Source organism: Monomorium pharaonis, chromosome 6, assembly GCF_013373865.1.
Source record: "Monomorium pharaonis isolate MP-MQ-018 chromosome 6, ASM1337386v2, whole genome shotgun sequence".
NCBI classification, from domain to species: domain Eukaryota; kingdom Metazoa; phylum Arthropoda; class Insecta; order Hymenoptera; family Formicidae; genus Monomorium; species Monomorium pharaonis.
In genome coordinates this window covers 6,778,027-6,789,308 of record NC_050472.1, presented here as the reverse complement: position 1 = coordinate 6,789,308, position 11,282 = coordinate 6,778,027, and the positions used below count along the sequence as shown (strand labels likewise).

Genomic DNA, 11,282 nt, shown 5'->3' with positions numbered 1-11,282 from the left:
GGCCCGCTATAACCCGTTTCGAGTCGTACGTCCGTCGGTCCAAGTTTCGAGTCAACGAATTGAATCGCTTTAACTCGGGATCAGACCAGATGCAGTCTTTGTTCGGGATAGGCGAGGTCGTTATTAATTAAAATAAATGATAAAGTTTTACATAAAATTAACAAAAGTATTTATTCTAATAACAAATAAAAATAAAAATAAAAAGAAATACAAATAAGCGCTGAAGTCGTGGTTTGACAATTTTGTAATAACGGTATAATTAAATTTAAGACTCATAGTGAGTATGAATATAGTTGTACAAATATTAAATAAGTTGTTGTATCCCTGGTCTCGGGATACAGTGCGGGACCGCTGCCGATGACTCCTCGGGATCAGGTTTCCAAGAGATAACGCCGAGAGTTAATAATAAGAGATATATATTTATTCTTCCTGTACAGTTTTCGTTAGCGAACCCGAAAGATGAGTTACTTCGTCTAGTTTGTAGTTTCGACGAGCGACATATACTCGTCGCTATTATTATTGATTATGAGCCCACTCGTTCTCTTTCCGCGGTCTTTATATACTCAGCCTTTCGGCTTGTTACCAAGGGGTGTCACTCGCGGTCACGGGCCTTTGGCCCGTGCACTAGCTTAGCCAGCAATTGCTAGCTAGGCGCATTCCACCGGAAATCAGGAGATTTCGGGTGGCAAAATGAGTAACCGGATATGTAGCTCGGTGTGATGTCCGGTGTGAAGGCCGGTGCGATGCCCGGTAGCAAGGCCGGACGGTGTCGTCGCGCGAGGTGTCACTCGACACCCTTCTCGTTATTACAAGTAGAGTTTGTGTGAGTGTCGCGCACTCACAACATCCCTCCCCCTTATTGGAAAGAAAACGAGGGGCTGAGTTTTCGCAACTAATAGTTTACGCTATCTTATCGCTTTTCCTTAGTGAAAAACTATATACTAATCGCTATTTCTTTATTGTTTTATACTAATAATTACATACCATTTGTAGCTGGTATTGCTCGTTCTCAGATTCGCGTACACACAGGTTTTAAAATCTTTCAAAACTGAACATGTTCATGTCCAGGGTCTCGTTTACGGCCTCTTCTTCGTCGAGGAATATCTCGATGCACTTCCGGCAGTTTCTGGCAGGGCACACGTTCATTAACACTTTTCCGCATTTGAAACACTCGGTGATCGTTTCCCAATGTTCGTCAGGTGAGAGCTGCGTCCGGTATCCGTGTGCCGATGGATCTCGTATGGTGCAATAAAGCCGGTATCGTTGGCGATAACAGCTTCGGCACCATCTTCTCCAAGGAAACTCTGTTTCCACTAGACATCTCTCTGTTGGTTGGAGGCAGATGCTTCGTAGAAGTCTTTCGTATCTTTCTGGGTGGTCCAATGGGCGCACTCCATCGATGGGCTGACTGAGTTCAAATTCCACAGGAATTTTCATCCTGTCCTTGGAGTTGGTGTGTGTGTTGTAAACTCTATGTCACCGGGGTAATTTGCGGGGCTGGTTCCGCCTGGCTGCTGCTGTTGTTCTTGAGCTTGAACTTTGTTTATCGTAACGACAGTATCGAGTCTTTAGGGCTCGATTGGGTCGTCAGTTTTTATAGTCTCGTAGGAATGGAAGTGGTGGGGTGTAATTCCCTAAATCGGGCCATATATGGTCATAGTCAATTCAGCTATGCACATCCGGTGTGTGAGCGAAATTTGCAGAAATAAGTTTTTTGATTCTTTGGTTCCGGTGTAACGCGATATATCGTGTGATATATGGGTCTAATTTTGTTAATCCGAGACGTAGAGCTGTGCAAACTAATGCCACGTTTTTTCCCGCAGGAAATAATGGATCAAATTGTATATGATATATATAATAATTACTATTACATATAGTTGTTAATTACTATTACATATATATACATATATATATATATATGTTTTTTGTGTTAGAAACGTGTGCTGTTGCTTCGTTTTAGGATAGATCTCGGTATCGTATATTCTGTATCTATATCTAATGTCACCCGCTTATTGTTATTCCGTTTTTTCTTTTTTATTATAATAAATCCTATTACTACGGCTATTATTATTATTACAATTGTTGTTCCGCTTGTCGCCATTGGAAAAATAAAGTGTGGCGACTGAAAAATCGAACTTGAATTTTTATCTAGTTCGTTGTCTATCTCCTCTAATTTATCCTTGGAATTTTTTAATTCCGTCGGATTTGGTATAATATTTTTTAATTTTATTTCTTTGAGACCTGTATCGTTTTCTAAACCAGGCTTCTGTAGTAGTGAAATATTATACTGAGGGAGATATGATTCTACTCTTGTCTCATGTGACATCTTGGGTGATCTTATAATTGTATTTTCTGTCACTAACTTACAGTTATTTTTTAATGTAATTTTACCTACTTTTTCAATTGTTTCCTTTATTTTTCCATGGTCTTTACAATGTAGAGTAATTACTTGCTTTCGTGGTGACGAGTATAGCCACGAGTGTGAATTACTTAACGCTATCCAAAGACTGTGGTTCGACGTCGCATTTTTTATGTTACAATTTTTATAATGATCTTTCGTTTCTAGATACATTTTTATCTCGCAGATAGAGTCTGGGTTTATTTGATATACGGGGTGATTTTCCGTGCATAGGTATTCGGTATTTATCTCTATGCATTTCCGCAGGTCGTTCTTTGCGAGGGTTATGTAAGTACGCTGTTCTGTGTCTATTGCAATCAGGGGATTGTTAATTTCTACGAACGAAAAAATGTTGTTCTGACTTGGGATAGGTAGCGGAATTACACTTAGTATTTCGTATTTTGGCATCGAAATTAGAGGGAATCGTAAAATAGTATATATATTTATTTGATCGCAGTATGCGCCTACTGTCGCAAATTTCTCTATTGTCGACCATTCATTCTCTTTTATTCTGAATGGGAAGTAGAGTCCTTCGGGCAATTGCGAGCTAGCGTCTTTAAGTGATTCTATTATTATTGATATAGGTGTTAACCGAGGATGCAGAATTCCTTCTTTTAAAAACGTTAAATATTCTAGTACGTCTTCCGCGTCGCGTGTTAGATCAGACAGTACCGCGTTAATTATTATAAAATTTTCGTGTAAGTTACTTTGGCGTTCGTCTTCTAATAATTTTGTTCTTAGTTTGTCTGTCGCGTCCGCGAGAGTATTTTCGTTTTGTCGGATAGTTCTTTCACTGTTATCAATGTGAGCGATAGTGGCTTGCATTATTTTTATTTGGTTTTTTATTGCGTGTTTGTTTAATTCCTGTGAGTCGTGTAATACCGTTAGTTGTTCGTTAATTAATTTTTCATCGTTTGCGTCCATCGTACCGAACAATGATTTTGCGACTGATCCTATCCCGTCGATTAATCCTCTTTTGTGTATTCTTGTATTGTATGTTGAGTTTATGCGTTCTATTAATTTATTAGTTCTTTCACACCCTTTTTCAATAACGCTGTGTAAATTTTCGCATGTTTCTTTCCCTATGACTGCTATCATTTTGCATAGATTATCCGTTTTGCGTACGTATTTTTCTACCTGTGCGAGTCGTTTTGATAGTGTCGTCACGTCTATCTTGATGACCACTTTCCAGAAGGATTCAACCTGATGTAATCCTCCTAGCTTTTCAAAATATATCCCTGGATGGTGCGTAAATTTTTCTATTTCATACGGTGCCTTCATGTCCGGGTCTTCTGCGGAACTTAGCGTCACCCAGATTATAAATCTGTAATTATTTTGTTTTATTTAAAAAAAAAAATTTTTTTTTTTTTTTTGTATATATTATTTTTACTTGCTACAAAAGTATTTTTATATGTGATCGTTGTGGGACCGTGGGAGCGGAAAAGGATTCTCAAGTTCAGATGGGAGCGGAAAAGAATTCTCAAATTTGTATCGTTTATCATTTCGCACTTCGAAATGTGTCATATTTTCGTTTCCATTGCCTGTGTATCTCGTTGATTCCTCATTTTTTATCGTATGCTTAGCGTTGCATCCTGTTATCTATTTACACCTTTTTTCGTGTGTCTTTTCTTTTCTGGACGATCCGGTCCTTTAGTCTCTTGTCGGCTATCTGTTCGTGCGTTTGCTTGTTTTTCATAATCATGTCTCGTCGTGAGTTTTTCTTCGCGTCTTCCAGTGAAGAGAGTGCTGAGGAGAGTGAGAACAGTTTCGACGATTTCAGTGATCTTGACACTGTGGCTCTTTTGGACGAAAGTTTTTCGTCCGTTGATGAGGAGTGCACGGGTGCCGCTGAGCCATTGCTCGTTAGTGGGTTTGAACATTTATCAAACCCTGATAGTGCTCCTTATGGAGATTTAGATTTATTCATGGACCTTTCTCAGGAGTCCGAAATGTTTGTTCCCGCCGGTGCGGAGGGCGAGGTGTTCTCCGAGTGTTTTCCGACCGACGAGCTTGGGGAAATTTTGATTCCCGCCCCTTTGCTTGCTCGTTTTTTAACTAATGATTATAGTGAAGAATTCGGTGGTGACCTCGATTTGGAGTTCGAGTTTGCCGTGGATCAATATTTGCGCGAGGGAAACTTGCCTCGTCTGGATCTTTCGCCGGAGGATCCAGACATGGACGCGGTTGACTAATCCGTGTATAGATACTTTGTAGTATAGTAGTTTGTAGTGTGTAGTTTAGTTTTAGTGTTTAGTTTAGTTTTAGTGTATAGTGTATCCTCTGCTGTTATGGATTATGTTCCTGGTTGGCGGTCTTCGTTTTGGTGAGTCTAATTCTTTTTTATTTATTATATTTCTCTTTTTTCTTTTTATTGTGTATGTGCGTGCATGTGAGCATGTTTTTTATCCTCTCTTTTGACCGCGGGTTAGGCCTCAATAAACGGTTTCAGACGGTTTACGTGTACGCGCGTCGTTGTCCTCCCTCGCCTTATTGTATAGTTTATATTAGAATGTTTTTCGGTTACCGTATACGGTCCGGTCCATTGCGCGTCGAGTTTTTTCGATCTTCCGCGTCGGAGCGTTTCGTCGTAAAGTAATACTTTTTCGCCGACTTTAAATCTTATTTCTTTTGTCTTTTTATCGTACTGCGTCTTGGCCTTGGCCTTTTCGTCTTTTATATTTTTGCGTGCGACACGATTAGTGGCTCTTAATCTTTCCCGTAATTCCTGCGCGTAATCGTCGTAGTTGTAGGTAGGTTTAGGCGGTTTTGTCAGGGCCGTCGGCAGTTCTGCCTGTCGACCGTAGATTAATTCAAACGGTGTATACCCTGTCGCCGTATGAGGCGTTGTATTATACGTGTGCATCGCGTACGGGATCCATTCGTCCCAATCGGTTTGGTCCTTATTTATATAATGTCGCAGGTATTCTGCTAAGGTCCGATGTGATCGCTCGAGGATACCATTGCTTTCGGGATGATATGCGGTAGTCTGAATTTGATTTATCTTCAGTAGCTTGCACGTATTCTTGAAAATTTCGCTCAGGAAGTTAGTGCCTTGGTCTGTCAGTACGTATTCTGGCGTTCCGTATTCCAGGACGATTTTCGTGACAAATTCTTTGCTCACGGTATTTGCTTCCTGGTTCGGTATAGGTATTGCCTTACTAAATTTTGTAAGATGGTCTTGGAATGTCAGTAGGTACCGATTTTCATTTTTCGTTATTGTTAGTGGTCCCACTATATCCAGTGCACATTTTTCGAAAGGTCGGCTAGGCGTGTCTGTGACGACAAGAGGGGCTTTTATTCTCCGAGAAAGTTTATTTTTCTGACAAAGCTCACATTTTTTAATGTATCGCTCTACATCGGCCGTTAATCCGGGCCAATTATGTGTCAATCGTATTCTTTTTATTGTTCTCTCAATTCCTTGGTGCCCTCCCGTAGGTGCATCATGATATTCGTATAGAATTTGTTTTTTCTTTTCTTCTGTGTACGCTGGTTCGCATACGTTGTCTTCTTCCTTTTCATCTTCTGTAGATGCACGTGCGTATTCGCCGTCTTCGTCTAGTGTGAGGATTCTATCAGCTGCTTTGGTAACGTGAGCTTCCCGCTTCACGTTGCGACTTAGCGCGTCGGCGTTCGCGTTCGCTCGACCGGCCTTATGAATAATTTCATAGTCATATTCCTCCAGTTTTAATCGCCATCGGATCAATCTTGATCCGGGGTCATTTACGTTAAATAACCATATAAGGGGTTTGTGGTCAGTTACGATTTTGAATTTTGTCCCATAGACATATGGCCGAAAGTGTTTTACAGCCCATACTATTGCAAGTAATTCTTTCTCTGTCGTGCTGTAGTTTTGCTCGGCGCGGTTTAATATTCTGCTCGCGTAAGCAATGGGACGGTCTTTTCCTATCGGTCCCTGTGACAGTACGGCTCCTATTGCATAATCTGAGGCGTCGGTAGTCACGTTGAATTCTTTTGTAAAATCTGGGTATTGAAGTACGGGCGCCGTAGTTAATTTTTCTTTTAATGTGTTGAAAGCTATTTGCTGTTCGGCAGTCCACGCGAATGTTTCCGTCTTTTTTGTTAGTTTTGTTAATGGTTTCGCGATCTTGGAAAAATTGCTGATAAATTTTCTGTAATATCCGGCCAGGCCTATAAATGATTGGATATCTTTGACCTTTTTGGGCTCCGGAAAATCTTCTATAGCTTGCAATTTTGCCGGGTCGGGCGATATTCCATTTTCGGAAATTACGTGTCCTAGGTAATTTACTTCCTTGCGCAGGAATTCGCACTTGTCCGGTTGCAACTTTAAGTTCGCTTCTCGTAGGCGTTGCAATACTTCTGTTAGGCGTTTATTATGGTCGCTTAAACTCGATCCGTATATCACTATGTCATCGAGATATACTAGGCATCTGAGTCCTTGAATTCCCATGAGTACCGAGTTCATCAGCCTCTGGAATGTGGCTGGCGCATTTTTTAATCCAAAGGGCATCCGATTATATTCATAATGTCCGTATGGTGTCGAGAACGCTGTCTTTTGTTTATCTGGCTCAGCCATCGGTATCTGATGATACCCCGACGCTAAGTCTAGCGTCGAAAAATATTTGGCGTTTCCCAGCTGATCTAATATTTCCTCAATATTGGGTAGGGGAAAAGAATCGCCAATTGTTAGATCATTTAGTTTTCGGAAGTCGATCACGATTCGGAGCTTCGGTTTTCCAGACGAGTCGGCCTTTTTGGGTACCACTAGCAGTGGCGCATTCCATTGGCTCGTGCTGGCTTTGATAATGCTATCATGCAGCATTTGTTTTATCTGTGTATTCACCTCTTCCTTATGCCTTGCGGGGAGGCGATACGGCCGTACGTTGACCGGCGATGAGTCGGCTTGTGTACGTATCTCGTGTTTCACTGCTGCAGTGCATGTCAGTGGTTCTCCACTGAGGTGGAAGGTATCTTGGTATTCTTCGCATATCCGTGTGAGTGCCTGTCGTTCTTCCGAATTGAGATGCTGGGTACGCAATGTTTGTCAGATTCGTTTGCTTCGTGGGAGTTTATTCGCGCGTTCCGCCTCGTTGATAACCGCGTATATTTGATGATCACTTTCGTCGGGATCTTCTATTGTCACGTGCGGCGTGCGTATCTCTACCGGCTTATCTGTGGTATTTATGATGCTGATTACGCATGCAAAATTCTTCGGCTTGACCATGCATCGTCCGATATATACGCCGGGCTTAGTTTCCTTCGCCTGGATTACTCCGGGCTGATTTCGGTTAGTGGTTGCTCGGACAATAGTCTCGCTGCGCGGTTGTAGAATTATCTTACCGTAAGGTTTTATTTTGAAAGTGACGCCGGCGATGTTCAATTGTTGTTTGTCGTAATCGCAGATCACGCGGTGATTTTTCATGAAGTCCAGTCCCAGTATTCCATCGTACTCCATGGGGAAGTCATCCTTGACCACGTACATGGTATGTCTTAATACCTGTTCGCCTATATTAATGTGGGCTTGCATGCTTCCGATTGTATACATTTTGTGCCCCGTTATTCCCGCAAGGGTGATTTTTTCGGGGGAAATTCGAGTTTTCCCTTTTAAGTTTTTTACCTTGATGAGTGAAAGGGTTGCGCCCGAATCGAAAAGCATGTTTATTTCTCCTGAGCGCGTTTCTTGTATCGGAAGCGTGATTTGATCTAGGCCGCTGCTCGGCTGGGCGGCTCGAGTTACTTGCGCGACCTGATACGTCTGAGCGCGCTTATCTTTCTTTCCGGCTGTTTTCCTTTCGTCTTCGCTACTAGACTCGGATCCGGAATTCTTCTTTTTACGCGGTTCGATCGCTTTTCTAGGGTTGTTATTTTTATTCCCATTATTTTGTGGTCGAGGAGGGTGATATGGCGTTTTGTTGCGAGGCCTCCCGTTCAAGTGCCAACACTCGGCTTGTGTATGGCCACGTTTTTTGCAATGCTTGCAGAATTTCTCTACGGCATTTATACGTGTTTTATCAGGTTGTGGTAATGCGAACCGGTTCGAGTAACGACTGTTGCGACAGTCTTTTCCGTGGTGTCCTAACTTTCCGCACTTTCGACATTGTAGCTTATTTTTGTAATTATCTGCGGCCGGCATATAATATTTTGGTTTCGGGCGGGAAACTGTTGTTCCCTTTATTCGTTCTTCTGCGGTCGCGGCTGCTATCGCATCCTGCAACGTTGCATATCCTCGCGATCTGACTACGGCTTTTGTGTCGTCGTTTAGCCCTATCTGATAATTCTCAAGCGCCTGTTGTTGTAGGATATCTAATATCGCGCGTTTATTTTCCGTTGTGTAATGTTGTCGACCCTCTATCATGGACTCATACAGATCCATTGTTAATTTGTCGGCTCTAAGTCCGTAGGTCCGTGCATTTTCTCCGGTTCTTTGTTTGAGAGTATTAAATTCAATTTGCAAATGTGTGGTGCTCTTTTTACTCACGTAGCACGCTTCTAATTCCTGTCTTAGTTGTTCAAAATTGCGAATCTTTCGCGTTTGGAAATCCAACATTGCGCGCCCTTTCAACTTGGTGCATAGGATAGCTCCTAACAGAGTTACCTCATCGTTCGGATCGATGTTTTCGACCGCATATGTCATGGCGCTTAGAAACTCTTGTAGTTTACTTGCATTCCCGTCGAATTCAGGGATCATGCAGCGCGCTTCTTTTAATGGTAGGGACCCGCGACCTCGCTGGTGGCGAACATCATCGTGATCTACGTAGGTTGTGTCTCTCCTACTGAGTCGCGATGGTCGATAGTCGTGAATGCGCTGAGTGTGTACTTGCGTTTCCCGTACGGCGTCTATGTCTGTTTGTAACCGACGTAATTCTTGAATCACCGCGCGCAGAGTGTCTCGGACTTCATTGTCTCTCTCTTGTGCTACGTTTGGCGGTGCTGCTCGTGCAACTGGGTTTTCGCGGATTTCATGGTGTATTTCTTGAAGTTCCCGCTCTGCGTCGGCTATGAAATGTTGAGCCTCTGATTGTTGAGTTCCCGAGGGTTGAGCTTGTTCGTTGGTACTCATTTCGTATCTCTCGAAAATTTCTTCAGGGTTAAAGATATCGGAATCGTACGAGGTCAGCGAAAATTCATCTCGTGAAGATACGCGGCTCGGAGTGCGACTAACGTACGGTCTCGTCCGTCTGTCCACGCGGTCTCGTCTTGTCACGTCAACTGCGTCGGTGGAAAATAAACTGGCGTCGAGGGCCCCGAAAGGAAATTCTCGCTCACGTATGACGTGCTCGGGTAGCTCGCTATCGCCGTCTAGGAGACGCCCTAAGGCCCTGCGATCGTTATCTCGATCCTCACGGAGGGCCTGTGCCGCTCGCCACGCTAGTTCTAACTCGCGATAGTGTATGGATCGCGCCGCCGCTCTACTGAATAGCCACGATTCGTTTCTTATCGGTGTGCTATTGTCGTCGGACATTCGCTATCGTTAGTACGCGTTTCGGTAATAGTGTTACCGGGGGCCTAATCAATTCGGGTTCGCGTGTCGTTTTTATTACAAGGTTTTTGGTATACAAAATAATTTCGTGGACTTACATTACCGCGATGTATCGCCGCATGTTGTCCGTCGCTCAGCTGCTTGTGGCTGGTGCGTCACGTTGCGGTAGGTCGGTGTCGTCTTAGATAACACTGCTATCGCTGTTGTCCGATGCTATCTTCCTTCCTTGTCTCGGAGAATCAGCAGGTCGGCTTTGTTGCGCCTCGGGTGAATTGTCGCCCTGGCTTTAATGTTTCTCTTCGGCGGTTTTCTTCTGTGCGCTGAGTCCGTTAGGGAGCGTTTTTTCCCTTTTCGGTATTTTTCGGCAGTGAATCCCACCGCTGCCACCAATTTGTTGTATCCCTGGTCTCGGGATACAGTGCGGGACCGCTGCCGATGACTCCTCGGGATCAGGTTTCCAAGAGATAACGCCGAGAGTTAATAATAAGAGATATATATTTATTCTTCCTGTACAGTTTTCGTTAGCGAACCCGAAAGATGAGTTACTTCGTCTAGTTTGTAGTTTCGACGAGCGACATATACTCGTCGCTATTATTATTGATTATGAGCCCACTCGTTCTCTTTCCGCGGTCTTTATATACTCAGCCTTTCGGCTTGTTACCAAGGGGTGTCACTCGCGGTCACGGGCCTTTGGCCCGTGCACTAGCTTAGCCAGCAATTGCTAGCTAGGCGCATTCCACCGGAAATCAGGAGATTTCGGGTGGCAAAATGAGTAACCGGATATGTAGCTCGGTGTGATGTCCGGTGTGAAGGCCGGTGCGATGCCCGGTAGCAAGGCCGGACGGTGTCGTCGCGCGAGGTGTCACTCGACACCCTTCTCGTTATTACAAGTAGAGTTTGTGTGAGTGTCGCGCACTCACAACAAAGTATATAGTGGGCGAAGAAAGGGAAACAAAGAGATTTTTGTTTCTTAATTCTACAGTATTAACGGTAAACGCGGAGCAAAGAAATAGACAAAGGATTTATTAAATGGTTAGATGGGGAAAACATAGATGCTTGGAGTCATAAGAGGATAAAGCATAGCGGGAGAGAGTGGGGGTGAAATGTCTTCGGATTCAGGGGAACTTATGAGTAACTTGAAGAAGGAGAAGGTGAACTAGAAAAAGAATATGTTGGGAATATCTGAGGAACGTGTTCATGTTCTTCAGTAACTAGAGGCAAAGAGAAAGGTCGAGGAACATTAAGTTCTTCGAAGGTGGTAGCTAGAGAGGAGAGTCGAGGAACACTAAGTTTTTCGAAGGTGGTAGCTGGAGAAGAGAGTCAAGGAACACTAAGTGGGAAATTATTTATAAAATGATAGGAACGTGTCTTAAAAAATTAAAACGGAAGGGAGTAGATGAGTAATAAAAAAAAACAAAGAAAGAA

General features: G+C 43.2%; 2 protein-coding genes across 2 annotated transcripts; one reads left to right on the top strand and one right to left on the bottom strand.

The window, feature by feature from the left end:
• Positions 1–1,819: 1,819 nt before the first annotated feature.
• On the bottom strand, positions 1,820–11,193 carry LOC118646025. The gene is made up of 2 exons (XM_036288248.1): positions 9,956–11,193; positions 1,820–3,722 (listed from the first exon to the last, which is right to left on the bottom strand). Exons 1-2 carry the CDS (start codon positions 9,976–9,978, stop codon positions 1,931–1,933), a joined length of 1,815 nt encoding a protein of 604 aa, XP_036144141.1. The 5' UTR covers positions 9,979–11,193; the 3' UTR covers positions 1,820–1,930.
• On the top strand, positions 4,066–5,364 carry LOC118646026. The gene is made up of 3 exons (XM_036288249.1): positions 4,066–4,608; positions 5,240–5,244; positions 5,352–5,364. Exon 1 carries the CDS (start codon positions 4,099–4,101, stop codon positions 4,588–4,590), a length of 492 nt encoding a protein of 163 aa, XP_036144142.1. The 5' UTR covers positions 4,066–4,098; the 3' UTR covers positions 4,591–4,608; positions 5,240–5,244; positions 5,352–5,364.
• Positions 11,194–11,282: the final 89 nt, after the last annotated feature.

Bases quoted from the DNA above. Each gene is read 5' to 3' on its own strand.
- LOC118646026 (XM_036288249.1), top strand. From the start codon at position 4,099: ATGTCTCGTCGTGAGTTTTTCTTCGCGTCTTCCAGTGAAGAGAGTGCT.
- LOC118646025 (XM_036288248.1), bottom strand. From the start codon at position 9,978: ATGCGGCGATACATCGCGGTAAT. The intron at 3,723-9,955 runs GTAAGTCCACGA...AAATAATTACAG, and splicing joins CGGCGATACATCGCGGTAAT to ATTTATAATCTGGGTGACGC.